Source organism: Glycine soja, chromosome 15 (genome assembly GCF_004193775.1).
Source record: "Glycine soja cultivar W05 chromosome 15, ASM419377v2, whole genome shotgun sequence".
NCBI classification, from domain to species: domain Eukaryota; kingdom Viridiplantae; phylum Streptophyta; class Magnoliopsida; order Fabales; family Fabaceae; genus Glycine; species Glycine soja.
Genome location: NC_041016.1, coordinates 32,986,930 through 33,005,554, shown reverse-complemented (window position 1 = coordinate 33,005,554; position 18,625 = coordinate 32,986,930). Strand labels below are relative to the sequence as shown.

The 18,625-nt window shown below is 36.5% G+C and overlaps 1 protein-coding gene and 1 non-coding gene across 2 annotated transcripts; both read right to left on the bottom strand.

Moving 5' to 3' along the window:
• Positions 1-1,455: 1,455 nt before the first annotated feature.
• Positions 1,456-7,782, bottom strand: LOC114386074 (the record flags this gene model as incomplete). The annotated part of the gene is made up of 6 exons (XM_028346081.1): positions 1,456-1,491; positions 1,685-2,944; positions 3,266-3,322; positions 3,476-4,720; positions 7,021-7,027; positions 7,205-7,782. Coding segments are annotated over 6 exons (3,183 nt in total), but the record flags the coding sequence as incomplete, so codon positions are not given.
• Positions 6,966-7,037, bottom strand: TRNAD-GUC. Its single transcript has one exon. It is a non-coding gene; the product is annotated as a tRNA-Asp (tRNA).
• Positions 7,783-18,625: the final 10,843 nt, after the last annotated feature.

Below are 18,625 nucleotides of genomic sequence, written 5' to 3'. Positions count from 1 at the left end.
ATTTAAACTCTAAGAAACTAAATAGCCAAAATACAGGGCTTATAAAAGACATATAATCAGAAACTAAAGTCTAAGAAGGCGGAGGTGGTGGTGGAAGATCGAAACTCTGACGAATGTATCCGACATCCTCTTCAAGTTGTGTGAGGCGAATGTCCATACTGGCAAAGCGTGTATCTAACGAGTTGAAGCGGTCACCAACATAAGAACGAAGACCCCATAATTTGGAGAGGACTTCATTCATGAGTGCGGAATCTTCGCGCGGAGGAGGAGGTGAAGGAGTACGTTCATCTTGAGGAGGGAGTGCATCTTTCTTCAGCCATTGACCATTCCGATCTTTACGGTACCCAAAGGAAGTCACTGCACTAGCACCAATTGCAAAGGAACGCTTGACTTGAAAAAAGGGTTCATCATCAAGCGGTATTTGGAAATGACGCAAAAACAGAGTAATCAAATGTGGATAAGGAAGAGGTGCATTGGCCCGTAATGCCTTATGCATTCGGTACCGAACCAAATGGGCCCAGTTGATCTGATGACCGGTAAGAAATGCCCACATAAGAATCAAATCCTCCTCAAAGGCCTGTGCTAAATTGGAAGACCGAGGAAGCAAAATTCTAACAATTATATAGTGCATGATGCGATTATCAAATGTTAATGACCCGACCAACAATCTACCGGTCATTTCAGCCTGATCATTGCGCCTTGACTTGGTAAATTAGTTAATGAAAAGAACAATGACTGATTAATGACCATAGGAATACCATGCACCTCAGAGATAATAATGCCATCCTGAATTTTTAAATTGCAGTAGAAGACCTTTACAAGTTCAGGATAATATGGCAATTTTAATGACATGAAATCAACAAGGCCAGAATTTTGAAACACTTGATAGCAATCAAATGTTTCATCATTAAAGAATTCTACGTCTAGGTACTTAGGGTCTAAGATGATTCTAGAAGAAAACTGAGAAAGGTACCGTAGACGCTGATCATCGGATGAAAACAATGTTGATGATCTTGGAGATGACAAAGAAGGATGAATAGGTGCTGTGGGTGCTCCGGATGGGCCGTGGCGGCGATGGGCAGCAGCAGCGGTGGAGGATGATCCCTTTCTCTTCTTCGATGGCTCTGCCATTTGATGAAGTTTTTGTGGATTTTGATCGATGGAAGTGAAAGAGGAGTGAAAAAGAGGAAGATTGGGCTTTACGGGACGTGATTTGGTGAAGAATTGAGTGAGATTCTAAGATTTGAAGTTTTAGGTATGGAGGAAACGTGGAGGAGGCTTTGGCTGTGCAACAGCTCTGATTTCGTGAGTATTTATAGAAGAGGACGAATTGTAATCGATTACAGGACCAATAAGCCTACTGGTAATCGATTACAGGATGTTGTAATCGATTACAGGCTGCCTGTTCATGTGTAATCGATTACACTGGATGGTAATCGATTACCAGAGCCTATCCTAGGCTAATTCCTTAAGAACATATCTATGTTTATGCTAAAACACATCCAATATGATTAATTATCACTACTAATGCACTTAATTCAATCATTCAATCATTTCATACACAAGAAATCATAAATTCTATTATAATAACAAGAATTCAAACAAGATCAATCAAAATAATCTATAAACAATCAATCATAAGAGTAAGTTAATCAATCAATCCTTATTTTTCTAAATCTCTAACATCTAAGAGGCCTAATTCTCTTCTAATAGAGAAGAATACTTCCTTGGGGAGAGGTTTTGTGAAAATATCAGCAAGTTGATTCTTAGTATCAACAAACTCTAATACACAATCTCCCTTTAGGACATGATCTCTAAGAAAGTGGTGTCTAATCTCTATATGTTTAGTTCTAGAGTGTTGAACTGGGTTTTTGAATAGATTTATGGCACTAGTATTATCACACTTAATAGGTATGCGATCAAGAATGATGCCATAGTCAGATAATTGTTGCTTCATCCATAAAATCTGTGCACAACAACTACCAGCAGAGATATACTCCGCTTCAGCAGTAGATAAAGCAACACTGTTTTGTTTCTTACTATGCCATGAGACAAGAGCCAATCCAATGAATTGACAAGTTCCACTTGTGCTTTTTCTATCAGTTTTAGATCCGGCAAAATCAGAATCAGAATATCCTATTAAGTTACATGTTGAATTCTTAGGATACCATAATCCTAAATTGATTGTTCCTAATAGATATCTCATGATTCTCTTTACTGCACTTAAATGTGATTGTTTGGGGTTGGATTGAAACCTAGCACACATGCATACACTAAACATAATATCAGGTCTACTAGCAGATAAATAAAGAAGAGATCCGATCATACCTCGATATTGTTTTATGTCTATAGACTGACCAGATTCATCTTTATCTAAGTAACAACTAGTGCTCATTGGTGTAGACATGTATTTTGCACTATCCATCCCAAATATTTTGATCAATTCCTTGCAGTACTTGGATTGATTGATGAATATACCTTCTTGAGTTTGCTTGATTTGTAATCCCAGAAAGTACTTTAGTTCTCCCATCATTGACATTTCAAATTCACTTTGCATATCAAGGGAAAACTCCTTGCACAATGAATCATTAGTGGATCCAAAAATTATATCATCAACATATATTTGAACCAACAAAATATCATTATGCTTTCTCTTTATGAACAATGTGGTATCCACTTTACCTCTAGAGAATTCTTTTTCTAGAAGAAAATTGCTTAAGCGTTCATACCACGCCCTAGGGGCTTGTTTCAAACCATAAAGAGCCTTTTGTAATTTATAAACATGGTTTGGTTTATCAAGAATTTCAAAACCAGGGGGTTGTTCAACATATACCTCTTCTTGAATTAAACCATTTAGAAAGGCACTCTTAACATCCATTTGATAAAGTTTAAAATCCATTATGGATGCATATGCCAAAAGCATTCTAATGGCTTCTAATCTTGCAACAGGAGCATATGTTTCTTCTTAGTCTATTCCTTCTTCTTGATTATACCCTTTTGCTACTAACCTGGCTTTATTTCTAATAATTATACCATGTTCATCTAATTTATTTCTAAAAACCCATTTTGTTCCTATGACAGGATAATTTTCAGGTTTTTCTACTAATTTCCACACATTTTTTCTTTCAAATTGGTTCAGTTCTTCTTGCATGGCAATGATCCAGTTATCATCTATTATGGCTTCTTTTATATTTTTAGGTTCAATCATAGATACAAAAGCCATATTATTGCATAAATCTTTAAGAGAATGTCTAGTTGTTACCCCTTTTGAGATATCACCAATAATGTTGTCGAGGGGATGATCTCTTGAAGCTTTCCATTCTCTTGGAAGTTCATCATTGGATTTGACTTCTTCTGGAGGATCTTCATTGTTTCCTTTATCATTTCCTTTGGAATCTTGTTCATGAATATTCATATGTTCTAAAGAATCTGCAATATCATCTAGCATATTCTTTCTTGACAAGATAGCATTAGATTCATCAAAGGTAACATGAATGGATTCCTCGATATTCATAGTTCTTTTATTATATATCCTATATGCTTTGCTTTGTAATGAATATCCAAGAAAAATACCTTCATCAGATTTTGCATCAAATTTTCCTAGATTATCTTTTCCATTATTGAGCACAAAGCATTTGCAACCAAAAACATGTAGATGAGAAATATTAGGTTTTCTACCATTAAATAACTCATATGGGGTTTTCTTTAAAATAGGTCTTATTAAGGCCCTATTCATGATGTAACATGCAGTATTGACCGCTTCAGCCCAAAAATACTTTGGAAGAGAAGTATCATTTAATAAAGTTCTAGCAATTTCTTCCAATGACCTATTTTTCCTCTCAACAACTCCATTTTGTTGAGGGGTTCTAGGTGCAGAAAAATTGTGTTCAATACCATGTTCATCACAGAATAATTCAAAATCTTTGTTTTCAAATTCACCCCCATGATCACTTCTAATGGATGCAATCTTAAGATTTTTCTTGTTTTGTATGACTTTAGCTAGTTTTCTAAATGCTTGGAATGAATCACTTTTATGTGTAATAAATAATGTCCAAGTATATCTAGAGAAATCATCAACTATAACTAGAGCATAGTAATTTCCTCCAAAACTCATGGTTCTAGATGGACCAAATAAATCCATATGCAATAATTGTAAGGGTTGAGTGGTTGAAACAACATTTTTAGGTTTGAATGAGACTCTTGTTTGTTTGCCCTTTTGACATGCATCACATAGTTTATCTTTTTCAAATTTCAATTTAGGCAAACCAACTACTAAATCTTTTGAAATTAATTTATTTAAGTGATCCATGTTTATGTGAGCAATTCTTTTATGCCATAACCATGGATCATCATGTTTGCTAAGAAAGCAATGATTGTTTTCTAGTTTTATGCTTAAGTCTATCATGTAAACATTATTGACTCTATGTCCTACATGCTTTATATTAATGTCATGCTTATGTTCTATAAGACATTTCTGAGAATCAAATGATACTAGATAGCCTTTGTCGCATAATTGACTAACACTAAGCAGGCTGTGCTTAAGGCCTTCAACAAGTAGAACATTTTCAATGGAGTTTGAAGAATTTGTACCTATTTTACCCACTCCAAGGATTCTACCTTTGTTGTTGTCACCATATGTTACATGCCCGCTTTTCTTTGGAGAGATGTGTGTAAAATTTGATGCATCTCCAGTCATATGTTTCGAGCATCCGCTATCTATGTACCACTTCTTTCTCAAAGATACCTACATAATCAAGTTTTTGACTTAGGTACCCAAACTTTATTGGGTCCTTGCATGTTAGTATAAACTGAGGATTCTTTTGGAACCCATATCATTTTAATGTTACTGTAATTTTTCTTGAAGTAGCAAGTTGATATGCCATGTCCTCTTCTTTCACAGTAAAAACAAGTGATAGAATTAGAATTACATTTTTGTGTGGAAGTGGAAAAGTTTTTATGAAACTTTTGATGTTTTTTCAGATTTATACCCTAGTCCATTTTTATTAGACACATATCTTTGTTTACTTAATATAACATCTAAATTATTTTTACTATATGAAAATTTTGCAAGTGAATTTTTCAACTCTTTAATTTCTTTTACATATTTATCACAACAACTACAAGAATATGATATTTTCTTGTCAGAAATAGTGGAGATATTAACTTGTTCATTTGTTTTAGAAATTGAGACTTCATTTCTAAGAAGATCTAATTCTTTGTTTAATTTCGAAATTTCATTTTCTAAATTTTGAAATTTTCTTTGAAGATGAAACTAATTTTGCAAGTTTAATTGACTCTTTATGCAGATCAGCAAATGCATCTTGCAATTCATCAAAAGAAATAGATAAGTTATTTGAAGATGTTACCTCTTCATCACTTTCGTAACTTTTAGCCATAAGGCAGAGATTTATCTCTTCATTTTCTGAATCTTCAGAAGATTCCATATCATTTTCATCCCATGTGATGTATGCTTTCTTCAGTTTCTTTTCACTATGATTTTTCTTTTCAGATTTTTCCATCTTTTTCTTGAAGATGGGACAATCAACCCTCAGATGTCCAGGTTGATTGCATTCAAAGCATTTTAGAGTAGAGGATGAAGTTTCTGTCCTTCTCTTTGATTTAAAATTGGGTCGCCTCTGATTTCCTCTTACTTTAAGAAACTTGTTGAATCTTCTTACAAAAAGACTCAGATCATCATCATCATCTGGATCATTATCCTGATCACTTTCTTCTTGAATTGAGGATGATGCTTTAAGAGTGATGTGCCATCATTTTCTTCTATTTTCTAAACCCTTTTTGCATCATTTTAATTATTGATTGGTCTTAATTGTCAATTAATTAGGCAGTTTTATTATTTGGGCTCATTTAGCTAATTTGATGTTTTTATTATTTGGGCTCATTTAGCTAATTTGATGTTTTTAATCTAATTTCAGGAATTAATGAAACATTGGGCTTAATCCGGATTTTGGTTGTGGACTTGAAGAGGGCAAATAAAGCAGCGCTTACCTTAGTTAATTTCTAATTAGGAAATTTCACAATTTTATTTTATGTTGTTCAGTGTTTATTTCGTTTTGGGCCAGAGTATTGTAATAGGGCCCAGTGACTTTGAGTGACTCTTTTTAAATAGATGCCTTGGGATTCGTGCAGGGCATTCTATTCTGCTATGCTTTTTTCATTATTCAGAGCTTTGGTTTTAGGTTTTCACGTTTTTCTGTGCCCTTGTTACAGTTTTCGTTCTTAATGCAAATTTCCGTTTTCTGCTTCTAATTACGAGTTCATTCTTGCTTCTTCTTCTACTTTCATTTACGTTTCTGTTCATTTACGTTTCTGTTCATTTACGTTCTTGTTCATTTACGTTTCTGCTTCATGTTTCATTTGCGTTTTCTGTTCGAATCTATGGAAGGCTAGATTTTCTGGTGTTGTTTCCTTTTGAGGACGAAGCCCAACTCTTTTTGAGGTTTCGTTTGTAATGTGGTTTCCTGGCAGTTTTCCCTTCACCAGTTATCCCAATTTTGTGAATATTAATCAGTGCACGCTTCGTGTTCGATTAATTGCCTTTGAGCCTAACTTGCGTTCATGCTTAATGGACGAAGGGCTAACTGGTGTATGTGGTGCCTAATCACGTATTGAAAACCCTAAGTTGATTTTCGCTTAGTAAATTGAAATAGGGTTGGATTAAGTGGTTGACTGTTAGGGACGAATTCTCCATAACCCAGGATAAGAGAGTGGCTTCTGAATCAGAGGAAACAACCCGTTTTTAATATTAGTAGTTTCGTATTCCATTTTTTTTTGTTCTGCTCTTTAATTACCAAACAACCAACCCCCCCCTCCCATCGTTACTGTTACTGCAAGTATATTATGAACATTTGGCTTGTCACTGCTCGTTGGGAAACGACCTAGGATCACTTCCTAGTTACTGCATTTTCATGTTTATTTGATTCGGGTACGGCCTCGATCAAATTTGGCGCCGTTGCCGGGGATCGAACCCGGGTCACCCGCGTGACAGGCGGGAATACTTACCACTATACTACAACGACCCGAATCATCATCATCTGGATCATTATCCTGATCACTTTCTTCTTGAATTGAGGATGATGCTTTAAGAGAAATTCCTTTCTTTTTCTTGTCATTTTCTTCATGTTGGTGTAATCTCAATAGTTCCATCTCGTGTTCCTGCAACTTTCCAAATAAAGTGGAAAGGGACATATTAGACAAATCTCTTGACTCAGTAATGGCCGTTACTTTGGGTTGCCATTCTTTACTTAAACATCTTAACACCTTGTTTATGAGATCCTCATTTTGAAATTCTTTGCCTAAGGCTGCTAGATGATTTACTATATGTGTAAATCTCTTTTGCATGCTTTGAATATTTTCATTTGCATTCATTCTAAATAATTCATACTCATGAGTTAGTGCATTTATCCTAGATCTTTTAACATCTGTAGTTCCTTCATGTGTTAATCGAAGAGTGTCCCACATTTCCTTAGCACTCTTACAATTTGAAACCCTGAAGTATTCATCCATTCCCAGGGCAGATGTTATTATGTTTTTGGCTTTTAAGTTGTATTGTACTCGTTTTCTATCGTCTTCAGACCATCTATCTCTAGGTTTTTCTATAGTTATGCTTTCACTTGATGAACTACCATCTATTGTAACTCTTTCTACTGTGGTGGGTATATAAGGCCCTATTTCTATGGCTTCCCAAATATTTAGATCTATTGCCTCAATAAAAATTTGCATTTGGGTTTTCCAGTAGTGGTAACCCTCTCCATTAAAGATTGGAGGTCTATTGATAGAATTCCCTTCTGGAAATAAGGAATTTGCTGAGGCCATCTTTTTCTTGAAGCTTCTAAACTTTATACAAGAATGAAGCTCTGATACCACTTGTTAGACAAGTGGCCTCAGATATCTTAAGAAGGGGGGGGTTGAATTAAGATATTCCAAACTACTTCCCCAATTATTTAGATCTATTTCACTTTTTATTCAAGTTATAAATTCCCTTAATAAAGAACTTCTTAAATTTTGATTCAAATAAAACAATTTGAATATGAATATAAAGCAATAATAAACAAAGGAGATTAAGGGAAGAGAAAGTGCAAACTCAGATTTATACTGGTTCAGCCACACCCTTGTGCTTACGTCCAGTCCCCAAGCAACCCGCTTGAGAGTTCCACTATCTTGTAAATTCCTTTTACAAGTTCTAAACACACAAGGACAATCCTTCCTTTGTGTTCAGAATTCCTTTACAACAAGAGACCCACGGTCTCTTAATCCCTTAGAGAATGAGGAGAAGAAGAAGAATGAATCTCTCTAGAAAGAGATAGATTTCACAGATTGAGCACTCAAATAATTCCTTAATGAATTGCAATTGAATTGGCCAAGGAATTCTTAAGAGGATAAAATTATTTTTGCTCTTTGAGAGGATAAACACTTGTTGTTCTGAAAAACTCTAAGCAAATTCGTGTTATAAGTCACATATATATAGACCATTGGTGGTCATGAATAAAACCTTTGAAAAGTTGTGACTCTTAGAAATACTTTCTGAAAATCCTGTCTGGTAATCGATTATTGAAATTGTGTAATCGATTACAGCTTTTAAAATTTGAATTAAAATGTTTATTAACTGCTGGTAATCGATTACCAAAATTGTGTAATCGATTACACAGTCTAAAATTTTGAATTCAAATTTTAGTAGTTGTTATAAAACATATTTGGCCACTGGTAATCGATTACATCCTCTGGTAATCGATTACCAGAGAGTAAATCCTTTGAAAAACACTTTTTTTTAATTTAAATTACTTGGCCAAACCTTTTGCTAATTCAATTAGGAATTCCCTTCCTAATATACTAGTGATCATCTTGATGTTGTGACTTGTAATCTTGAAGTATTGTCTTGAATTTAATCTTGAAAAGCCCATTTGCATCAATTGCTTCATATCATCAAGATCATCATCAAAACACCAAAGGCAATTGCATCTACACTTATAGTTTTGAGCGTTTTGATATATAGTGGGCTTCAAACAGACAACCGTAGCAAAAGTTATGACCAATTGAAGTTTACATGTCATGTTCATTAATTCTGTTCTCTTCTTCTTTGTGATTAAGTAGCTTCCTTGTTTCTTCTATTTGTTATCCAAATCAAATCTAATCTATTATCCAAATCAAATTTAATATGTTATCCAATCAAATCTAATTTGTTATCCAAATCAAATCTAGTCTGTTATCCAAATCAAATCTAATATGTTATCCAAATCAAATCTAATATGTTATCCAAATCAAATCTGTTACTCAGTCTGTGATAATTAAACTTTCTTTCCTGTTATATTACCTTGTGTGTCTAATTTGATTCATCTAGGAACTTAAGAGAGAGTGAGTGGTAAAAGGCAAGAGTGAAAACATCACACAAAAGCCTATATTGAGAGCATCAAACACGAGTGAACTATCATCAAAGCCTATATTGAGAGCATCACACAAAAGCCTATATTGAGAGCATCACACAAAAGCCTATATTGAATTTTACTCCCTCAATTATGTTATGAAACCTTTTTTTTAAATTACTATAGAAGATTTTCTTCTTTGTTTATTATGGCAGGAGCTGGTGATGGTGGTGGTGATTATCATCAATTGGACAGATCTCAGTGTTTGTTATTGGACGTAATGACCACATATGCAACAATTGATTAACCGTAACAATGAAGAGCTCTATGGACAAATAGAAGGTCTAGAGAACCAACTGAATCAGAATACTGGAAGGCATTATGGTGGTAACAGAGTGGGCAATGTTGGACCCAGGCAACACAGAATGGAGGGGTAGAACATAATTGAGGGAGTAAAACTCAATATACCTCTTTTCAAGGGCATGAGTCATCCAGATGCCTACCTTGAATGGGAGATGAAAATTGAGCATGTATTCTCTTGCAATGATTATATTGAAGAGCGGAAGGTGAAGTTAGCAGCAGTTGAATTCTCAAACTATGCCCTTGTTTGGTGGAATAAAAATCAAAGAGAGATGATGAGAGAGGAGGGTGGTAGATAGATACATGGACTGAGATGTGAAAGAGGTATGTCCCAACTAGATATAGCAGAACCATGCGACAAACTCCAGAGGCTGTCCCAGGGAAGTTTGATTGTGGAGGAGTACTACAAGGAGATGGAGATGGCACTAGTGTGGGCCAACATTGAAGAGGAAACTGAGGACACAATGGCTCATTTTCTAAGTGGCCTAAATCCTGACATTAGAGATGTTGAATTACAGGAGTATGTGGAATTGGATGACTTGCTACATAAAGCAGTCCGGGATGAACAACAGCTGAAGAGGAAAATTGCAGCGAGAAGGAACTCATCCAATAATTTCAACCAAAACTAGAACAACAGATTCAAGAAGGAGGGAGGAAACTCGTCCAGTCCACATGGAAAGTCAGCAGTGTCCAGTGCTGAAACCAAGCATAATTCTGCCAGCGAGAAGGAACTCATCCAACAATTTCAACCAGAACTAGACCAAAAGATTCAAGAAGGAGGGAGGCAGCTCGTCCAGTCCACATGGAAAGTCAATAGTGTCCAGTGCTGAAACCAAGCATAATTCTGCCTCATTATCCAACACCGGTACCAGAAACATAAAATGCTTCAAATGCTTAGGTGGAGGACATATTGCTTTTGATTGTCCAACCAGGAGGACCATGATCATGAAGGCAGATGGAGAAATCACCAATGAATCTGAAATCAATGGAGAAGAAGAGGTGGAAGAAGAGCTTGAGGAGGAAGCTAGGCAGGGTGATGTTCTAATGGTGAAAAGGCTCTTGGGATGTCAAATGAAGCCACTGGACGACACCCAAAGAAAAAATATTTTCAACACCAGGTGCACAATTAATGGTAAGCTTTTCTCTTTAATTGTTGATGAAGGAAGTTGTACCAATGTTGCAAGTTCCAGGTTAGTGTCCAAACTCAATTTGGATACTAAGCCCCATCCTAGGCCATACAGACTTCAGTGGCTTAGTGAAGATGAAGAGGTAAAAGTGATTCAGGAGGTTGAGGTGTGTTTCACCATTGGAAGATACAATGATAGGATGCTATGTGATGTGGTTCCAATGGAGGCGACTCATATACTGTTGGGAAGACCATGGCAGTATGACACCAAAGTAGTGCATGATGGTTTCACCAACAAGATTTCTTTCCAGCATCATGACCAGAAAATTATTCTTAAACCTCTATCCCCTAGAGAAGTGTGTGATGACCAAATCAGAATGAGAGAAAACAGAGAACAAGAGACATAAAAGAGTGAGGCACCAGAGAGGAATAGGAAAAAGAAGAGTGATACACATGAGAGAAAGAGCGATACACATGAGAGAAAATTTAATTGTTTAGCAAAGGCGAGTGAAGTAAGGAAAGTGTTACTTGCTCATGAGTCACTCTATTTACTGTATTGCAAAGATAGTAAAATTTCTACTGATAATTCTAATGAGTTAACTATTTTTGTTTCTCCTAGTGTTGAACTCTTATTGCAGGAATTTAAGGATGTCTTTCCCAAGGAGATTCCTCATGGACTGCCAGCCTCAAGAGGCATAGAACATCAAATTGACCTCCTTCCACGAGCTTCATTGCCTAATAGGCCAGCTTACAAAAGCAATCCCTAAGAGACCGAAGAGATTAAGAAGCAAGTGCAAGACCTCATACAGAAGGGGTGGGTGCAAGAAAGCTTGAGTCTGTGTGTCGTCCCAGTTATTCTAGTGCCAAAGAAAGACAGAACTTGGAGGATGTGCACAGATTGCAAGGCCATCAACAACATCACGGTAAAGTATAGACATCCCATTCCTAGGCTAGACGATGTGTTGGATGAATTGCATGGAGCTTGTGTTTTCTCTAAAATTGACTTGAAAATTGGGTACCATCAAATTAGGATTAGAGAGGGGGATGAATGGAAAACAACTTTCAAAACTAAGTATGGGTTGTATGAATGGCTAGTTATGCCCTTTGGGCTGACCAATGCCCCTAGCACTTTCATGAGATTAATGAACCATGTGTTAAGGGAATTTCTAGGAAAATTTTTTGTCGTTTATTTTGATGATATCTTGATTTACAACAAATTCCATGATGAACATCTTGTGCATCTGAGACAAGTTTTAGAGGCCCTTAGGCATGAGAGCTTGTATGCTAACATGGATAAATGTGTGTTCTGTATGGACCATGTAGTTTTCCTTGGTTTTGTTGTTAGCTCACAGGGAGTATAGATTGATCAAGAAAAGGTAAAAGCCATTCAAGAATGGCCAACCCCCAAAACTGTTGGTGAGGTAAGAAGCTTTCATGGTTTGGCAAGTTTCTATAGGAGATTTGTTAGGGATTTTAGTATTGTGGCAGCACCTCTTACTGAGATTCCCAAGAAAAATGTAGCATTTAAATGGGGGAAAAACAAGAACATGCATTCACTGCACTTAAGGAAAAATTGATGCATGCATCAATTCTTGCATTACCTAATTTTGACAAATCCTTTGGAATTAAGTGTGATGCGTCTGGGGTTGGGATAAGGGTTGTTTTAATGCAAGAGGGACATCCCATTGCCTACTTTAGTGAAAAACTGAATGGGTTTGTCCTTAATTATTCAACATATGACAAGGAGTTGTATGTGTTGGTAAGGGCATTAAAAAATTGGCAACATTATCTTCTACCCAAACAATTTGTCATATATAGTGACCATGAATCCTTGAAGCATCTTAAGGGTCAAGGAAAATTGAGCAAGAGACATGCTAGGTGGGTGGAGTTTCTTGAACAATTCCAATATGCCATCAAGTAGAAGAAAGGTAAGTCTAATGTCGTTGCTAATGCACTTTCAAGAAGGTTCTAAAAAGTGGCACATTTCATACCTTGCAAGAAGAATAATGATGCGAACCATGTTACTGATTTATTTTTCAAGGAAGTGGTGTGTCTCCATGGACTGCCAAGAAGCATTGTTTCATACCGAGACACCAAGTTCCTTAGTCACTTTTGGAGAACATTGTGGGCTAAGGTTGGGACAAAGCTGCTCTTTTCCACCACATGTCATCCTCAAATCGATGGCCAAACTGAGGTAGTAAACCAAACTTTGTCTTCTCTTCTTAGAGCTGTGATTAAAAAGAATATAAAGAGTTGGGAAGAATGTCTGCCTCATGTTGAATTTGCATACACTAGGGCTATACATAACACTACACAACACTCTCCATTTGAAGTAGTGTATGGTTTTAATCCCTTGACTCCTCTTGATTTGTTACCATTACATAACATTTCTAGTTTTAAGCATAAGGATGCACAGGCTAAAGTTGAGTATGTGAAAAGATTGCATGAGCAGGTGAAGGCTCAAATTGCAAAGAAGAATGAAAGCTATGCCAAGCAAGCCAACAAGAACAGAAAGCGAGTGGTACTTGAACCAGGTGATTGGGTTTGGGTACACATGAGGAAGGAGAAGTTCCCTAAAAAAGGAAGTCCAAACTTCAACCTAGAGGAGATGGACCTTTCCAAGTACTCGAGAGGATCAATGACAATGCTTACAAGATTGATATTCTAGGTGAGTATGGAGTAAGTTCTTCATTTAATGTTGCTAACTTGACTCCATTTGTTGCAGGTGATGATCCTGGACATTTAAGGGCAAATGCTTTCCAAGAAGGAGGGAATGATGAGAATCCTAAAACTGGCCAAATACAGGGACCTATGACCAGGAGTAGGACCAAACAGTCAGTGGATACCTTCAACAAATTATAGCAGGCATACTTAACAAGGCCCAAGTGGAGAAGGACGCAGGCCTAAGTGGAGAAGGACGAAAGGCCCAAGTGGAGAAGGATGAAGGCCCAGAGGCAGAGGCACTACCAAGAATATTAATTTTTGCTAAAGGCTCATATTAATTTGAAGGCCCATGCCAAATATGTTTTATTTTTTATTTATAATTTTTTTCGTTGTAATTTTGGCCCAAACTGTTTAGAAGGCCCATGTCTATTTCTATTTTTTGTTCAGATACACTATATGTATTGTTTTCGTTTTTCAATAGAGGAAATTTTGCATTTGATAAAATTTGGTGAGAGTTTCTCTTTAGGTTCCTTGTTGAACCAATCTCGAACTTAACAAGATAATCCTTGCGGTGTCTACCCTGACTTATCTTCCTCTCGGAAGTGGCGTCATCCAAAACTCTATAGCTTGTATCAAGCGATCCGCTCCTAGTAAGGATCACATCAAGGTCCGTTGAGAGGAACAAAATGAGAGTGTTTGAAAGGCATATTTATGAATGAGCTGAAAGAGGTGGTGTGGGCAAAACTGAAGTTGCATCCAATAAACTCCCTCCTTGAACTGATGGACTATGCGCAATGGATAGATGAGAAAAATTTACTAATGGAAAAATGTAATGTTGGAGGAAACAGAGGTGGTCTAACTAGAAGTTACAATTCCTCAAGAATTGTGACATGGGATCCCGGAAACAAAGACACCACGACAAAAACAAGAGAGACAAGTTCGAGCTCAGAATCAAATATTGTGAAGTCCATTGGGGCATACAGAGGTAGGCCTTTTAGGAGGCTTTCAGATGCTGAGTTCCAGGAGAGGGCAAAAAAAGAACTTCATTATTGTTGTGATGGGAAATTTGGCCTTGGTCATACATGCACCAATAAACAATTCCAAGTCCTTATTTTGGGAGAAGGACAAGATGGAAAAGATGAGAAAAAGAGGGGGCAAGACATTAGAAACAACGACAGAGTATTCAGCTGTCCCTGTATAGCATGTTAGGATTGACTTCAAAAAAATCCATCAGACTTTGGGGCAATATTTCCAAAAATAGAGTCATTGTATTGGTGGATTGCAATGCCTCTCATAATTTCATTTCTACTACTGTAGTGAAACAACATCAAATACCAATCACACCTACTAAACCATATACTGTGGAAGTAGGGGATGGATGAAAAATCAGGTGTTAAGAAGTGTGCAAGAATTTCAAATTGTAGATCCAAGGAACGAAAATTTAGCAAGACTTATTTGTCTTTGAAATGATGGGAGTGGATGTAGTATTAGGGATGGAATGGTTGGCATCTCTGGGGGAGATAAGGGAAAATTTCAAAGAGTTAACTCTAAAGATACCTACAACAGAATGATCATTCACATTAAAAGGAGAACCTACAATGGTTAGATCTGCTGTTTTGCTAAGATCCATTGTCAAGGTCCTGCGGAATGAAGGAGAGGGATTCCTATTGTGCTGTTAGGGTCTACAAGTTGTACTGGAAGCAAAACTGATACCTGCATGGATGGAAGGTATTCTTGAGGAATATAAGGAGATCTTTCAGGACCCTAGTGGTCTCCCTCCTTCAAGGAGACAAGACCATATCATTGAGTTGAAAAATAGAGCTGAAATCGCCAATATAAGGCCTTATAGGTACCCTCGTTACCAGAAAAATGAAATTGAAAAGCTAGTTGATGACATGCTGAATTTAGAGATTATTAGGCCCAATTTCAGCCCTTATGCAAGCCCTATTATATTAGTGAAAAAGAAAGATGGAGTGTAACACCCCATTTTTCGTAAAATAAATTAAAAATGTTTTTATTTAAAAGTAAATAAAGTTTTAGGAAAATAATGAGGTTTTGTAATTAAATAAATAAGGAGAATAACTTTATTAATTAAAATAATGGTCTGAAGGTAAATAAAATAAATATATATTCTTAGAAAATAAAAAAGGATGTTTTATTTATTCATTTGATAAAGAGTAGAGTTCCTTTTTATAAAATAAAGAAAAATAGAGTAAATAATAGCCTGAGAGTACCCTCACTATAAATAGAGATGTATTAGTTCAGTTTTACATTTATGATACGTCTCTACGTTCTCTCTTCCTCTCAAATTCATTTTTCCTTCCTCCTCTCCCCAAACCCTCTCTTTTTCCCGCATTCACGTAAACCTGTCTCAATAAAACTACGATCTCGGACTCGTCAACCGTTGGATCGTTATGAAATTTTAACACCAGGTTCGAAACCGTGAAATGGAGGCTATAATCCCTTTGGAATTCGCAAAATAATATCTTTGGTGAGAGAAATGTCCCTCGCACGGAGACAATGAACTGGAGGCTCCAATCCCTTCTCCTTCTCTCAAATGCTTGGAAACCCTAACAGAGCAACCAGAGGAAAAACTTGAGGAATATTAGGGAATCACTAGAGATGCCGCTATCACTACTGGACTACACACGTGAACCGGACTACACATGTGTAGGGATCCTTAGAGGATCAAATTAGGATTTATTTTAGGATGTTTATTGTATTGTGATTCTTGCTTTATGATAATAATAACGAGATTGTTGTGTTTGGTGGGGCAATTGATGCCTTGATGCAAATTGGTTGATAAAATTGAGTGTTCTTGGTGTTTTCATGTTTTTGACCTATGATTTTGATTCCTTTGATTTTGATATGATTATGTGAAATTATTTGAGGGGTTTAATCATATGAACATAACATATTAATATTATTATTGTGTGACATGTATATAATGCATGAGGCGTGATAACATATTGTCTTGGGATTATGGAAGTATGATGAACTATGTGCAAGTGACAAGTTAAGTATGCGTTAAATTGTGAGATCACACATGTGTATTGAGATGTTGTGTGCATTGAGTTGTAAGCTATGTACCGTACAATCACACGACTGTACGACCCTTTAAGGGCGACGAGTTAATGCGTGACGAGTATTGTGATGAGATTTGAGGCGCAATGAGTTAAAATTATTTTGAGAACAATTGAGAAGTCATGTGTTTTGTACAGTTCATAGATATAATCTGTGTGCCAAAATGTTTTTTGGGTTAGACCTGAATCAGGAGGAAGAGGCCCTAACGAACTCTTCGGAGTGCAGGCCTTGGGGTAAATGCATTCAGCTTGAATGTTCCTTGAAACCTATGTTGATCCCATATGGTTGGTGCATTCTCGCAAAACAGAGTGACCCTGACTGGTTTCCCTATGATTTTACCTAGCGAGAGTGACTTGACTTACTAGTGTGTGGTCTATCTTGTCATGTATTCCTGGGCGCCCAACAAGGTTTTTCTCTAACATGGTACCACATTGCATACAGGATTAAGTCTTAGTATATTTGTTGCATAGCGCTTGTGTATTGATCACTATTGATTGGTTGAGTGATATTGTGTTTTGATCCTTTAATACGTGAATGCGATGCGAAAATGTGTGAGACGTGTAGTGTTGAGATGTGATGTCACACGATAAGTGGTGGAATGACGTGAGTTGTGTTTAAGTAAGTTGTATTTAATTTATATGATATGCATATCTATGTTAGTTAGGAATGTGGTAACTCACTCCTTGTGTGTTGTTAGTATTTGGATCCTGTGATGATCTCGAACTTTGTGTTCGTGGGAGCATATGGTTAGGTAGATGGCTATGGAGAACCTTATGCTAGAGGATGCTGGAACACAATGTTCTAATAGGATGTGATATTGGGACATGTGTTTCTGTATTATTTGCATAATATTGTGAACATGTTACTTTATGTTATTTCGCTGCTTACCTTGTTTCCTTTTGTAAACTTGGATGACCTTATTTTGAGTCGAAGATGTTTTTAATAAATTTTATTTGATAACAGTGAAGTGAATGTGACCCTTTTAACCATGTGGATTTGTTTACGTGATTTGAATATAATTGATGTAATTAAATTCCATATTTTTATATGTTTTTCATATTCATATGTAGTCGGGATAGAGGGTGTCACATGGAGGATGAAGATTTTGTGTGAATTATAGGGCTCTAAATAAAATAATGGTCCCCCAATAAATTTCCTATACCTATTATCAATGAACTCCGGGATGAATTAGGGGGTGCAGTAATCTTTACTAAACTGGATCTTAAATTTAGTTATCATCAAATAAGAATGAAGGAAGAAGATATCCCAAAAACTTCCTTTAGAACCCATGAGGGCCATTATGAGTTTGTATTAATGCCTTTTGGTCTTACGAATGCCCTTTCCACATTCCAAGCATTAATCTGCGACCCCACCTAAGGAAGTTTTCCTTCGTATTTTTTGATGATATCCTCATCTATAGCAGAAGTAAAGAGGATCATAGAACTCATGTGAGAGTTGTCCCATCCTTGTTGGATGAGAATAAGTTGCTGGTCAACAAGAAAAAGTGCAATTTTGGGCAGAGTTAATTAGAGTATTTGGGGCACATAATTTCAGGGGAAGGTGTAGCTACAGATCCCCAAAAATTAGAGGTCATGCGAAGCTGGCCTACTCTTAGCGATGTGAAATCCTTAAGGGGATTTTTGGGTCTCATGGGGTATTACAGAAGTTTTGTTCAAAATTATGGTAGGATTGCGAGGCCTTTGTATAACTTTCTAAAGAATGATGGTTTTAAATAGAATGAGGAGGATGAGGAAGCTACTAGAAAATTGAAGAATGCAATGGCAGAAATTCATGTTCTCACTGTACCTGATTTTACTCAACCCTTCATTGTGGAGACTAACGTGTCTAATATAGGATAAGGGATGGTGTTAATGTAGCAGGGAAAACCATTGGCTTTTCTAAGCCAAACTCTCTCCGATAAGGCTAAAAAAAGTCAGTTTATGAGAGAGAACTCATGGCTATTGTGTTGGGAGTACAAAAATGGAGACACTACTTAATGGGTTGCAAATTCACT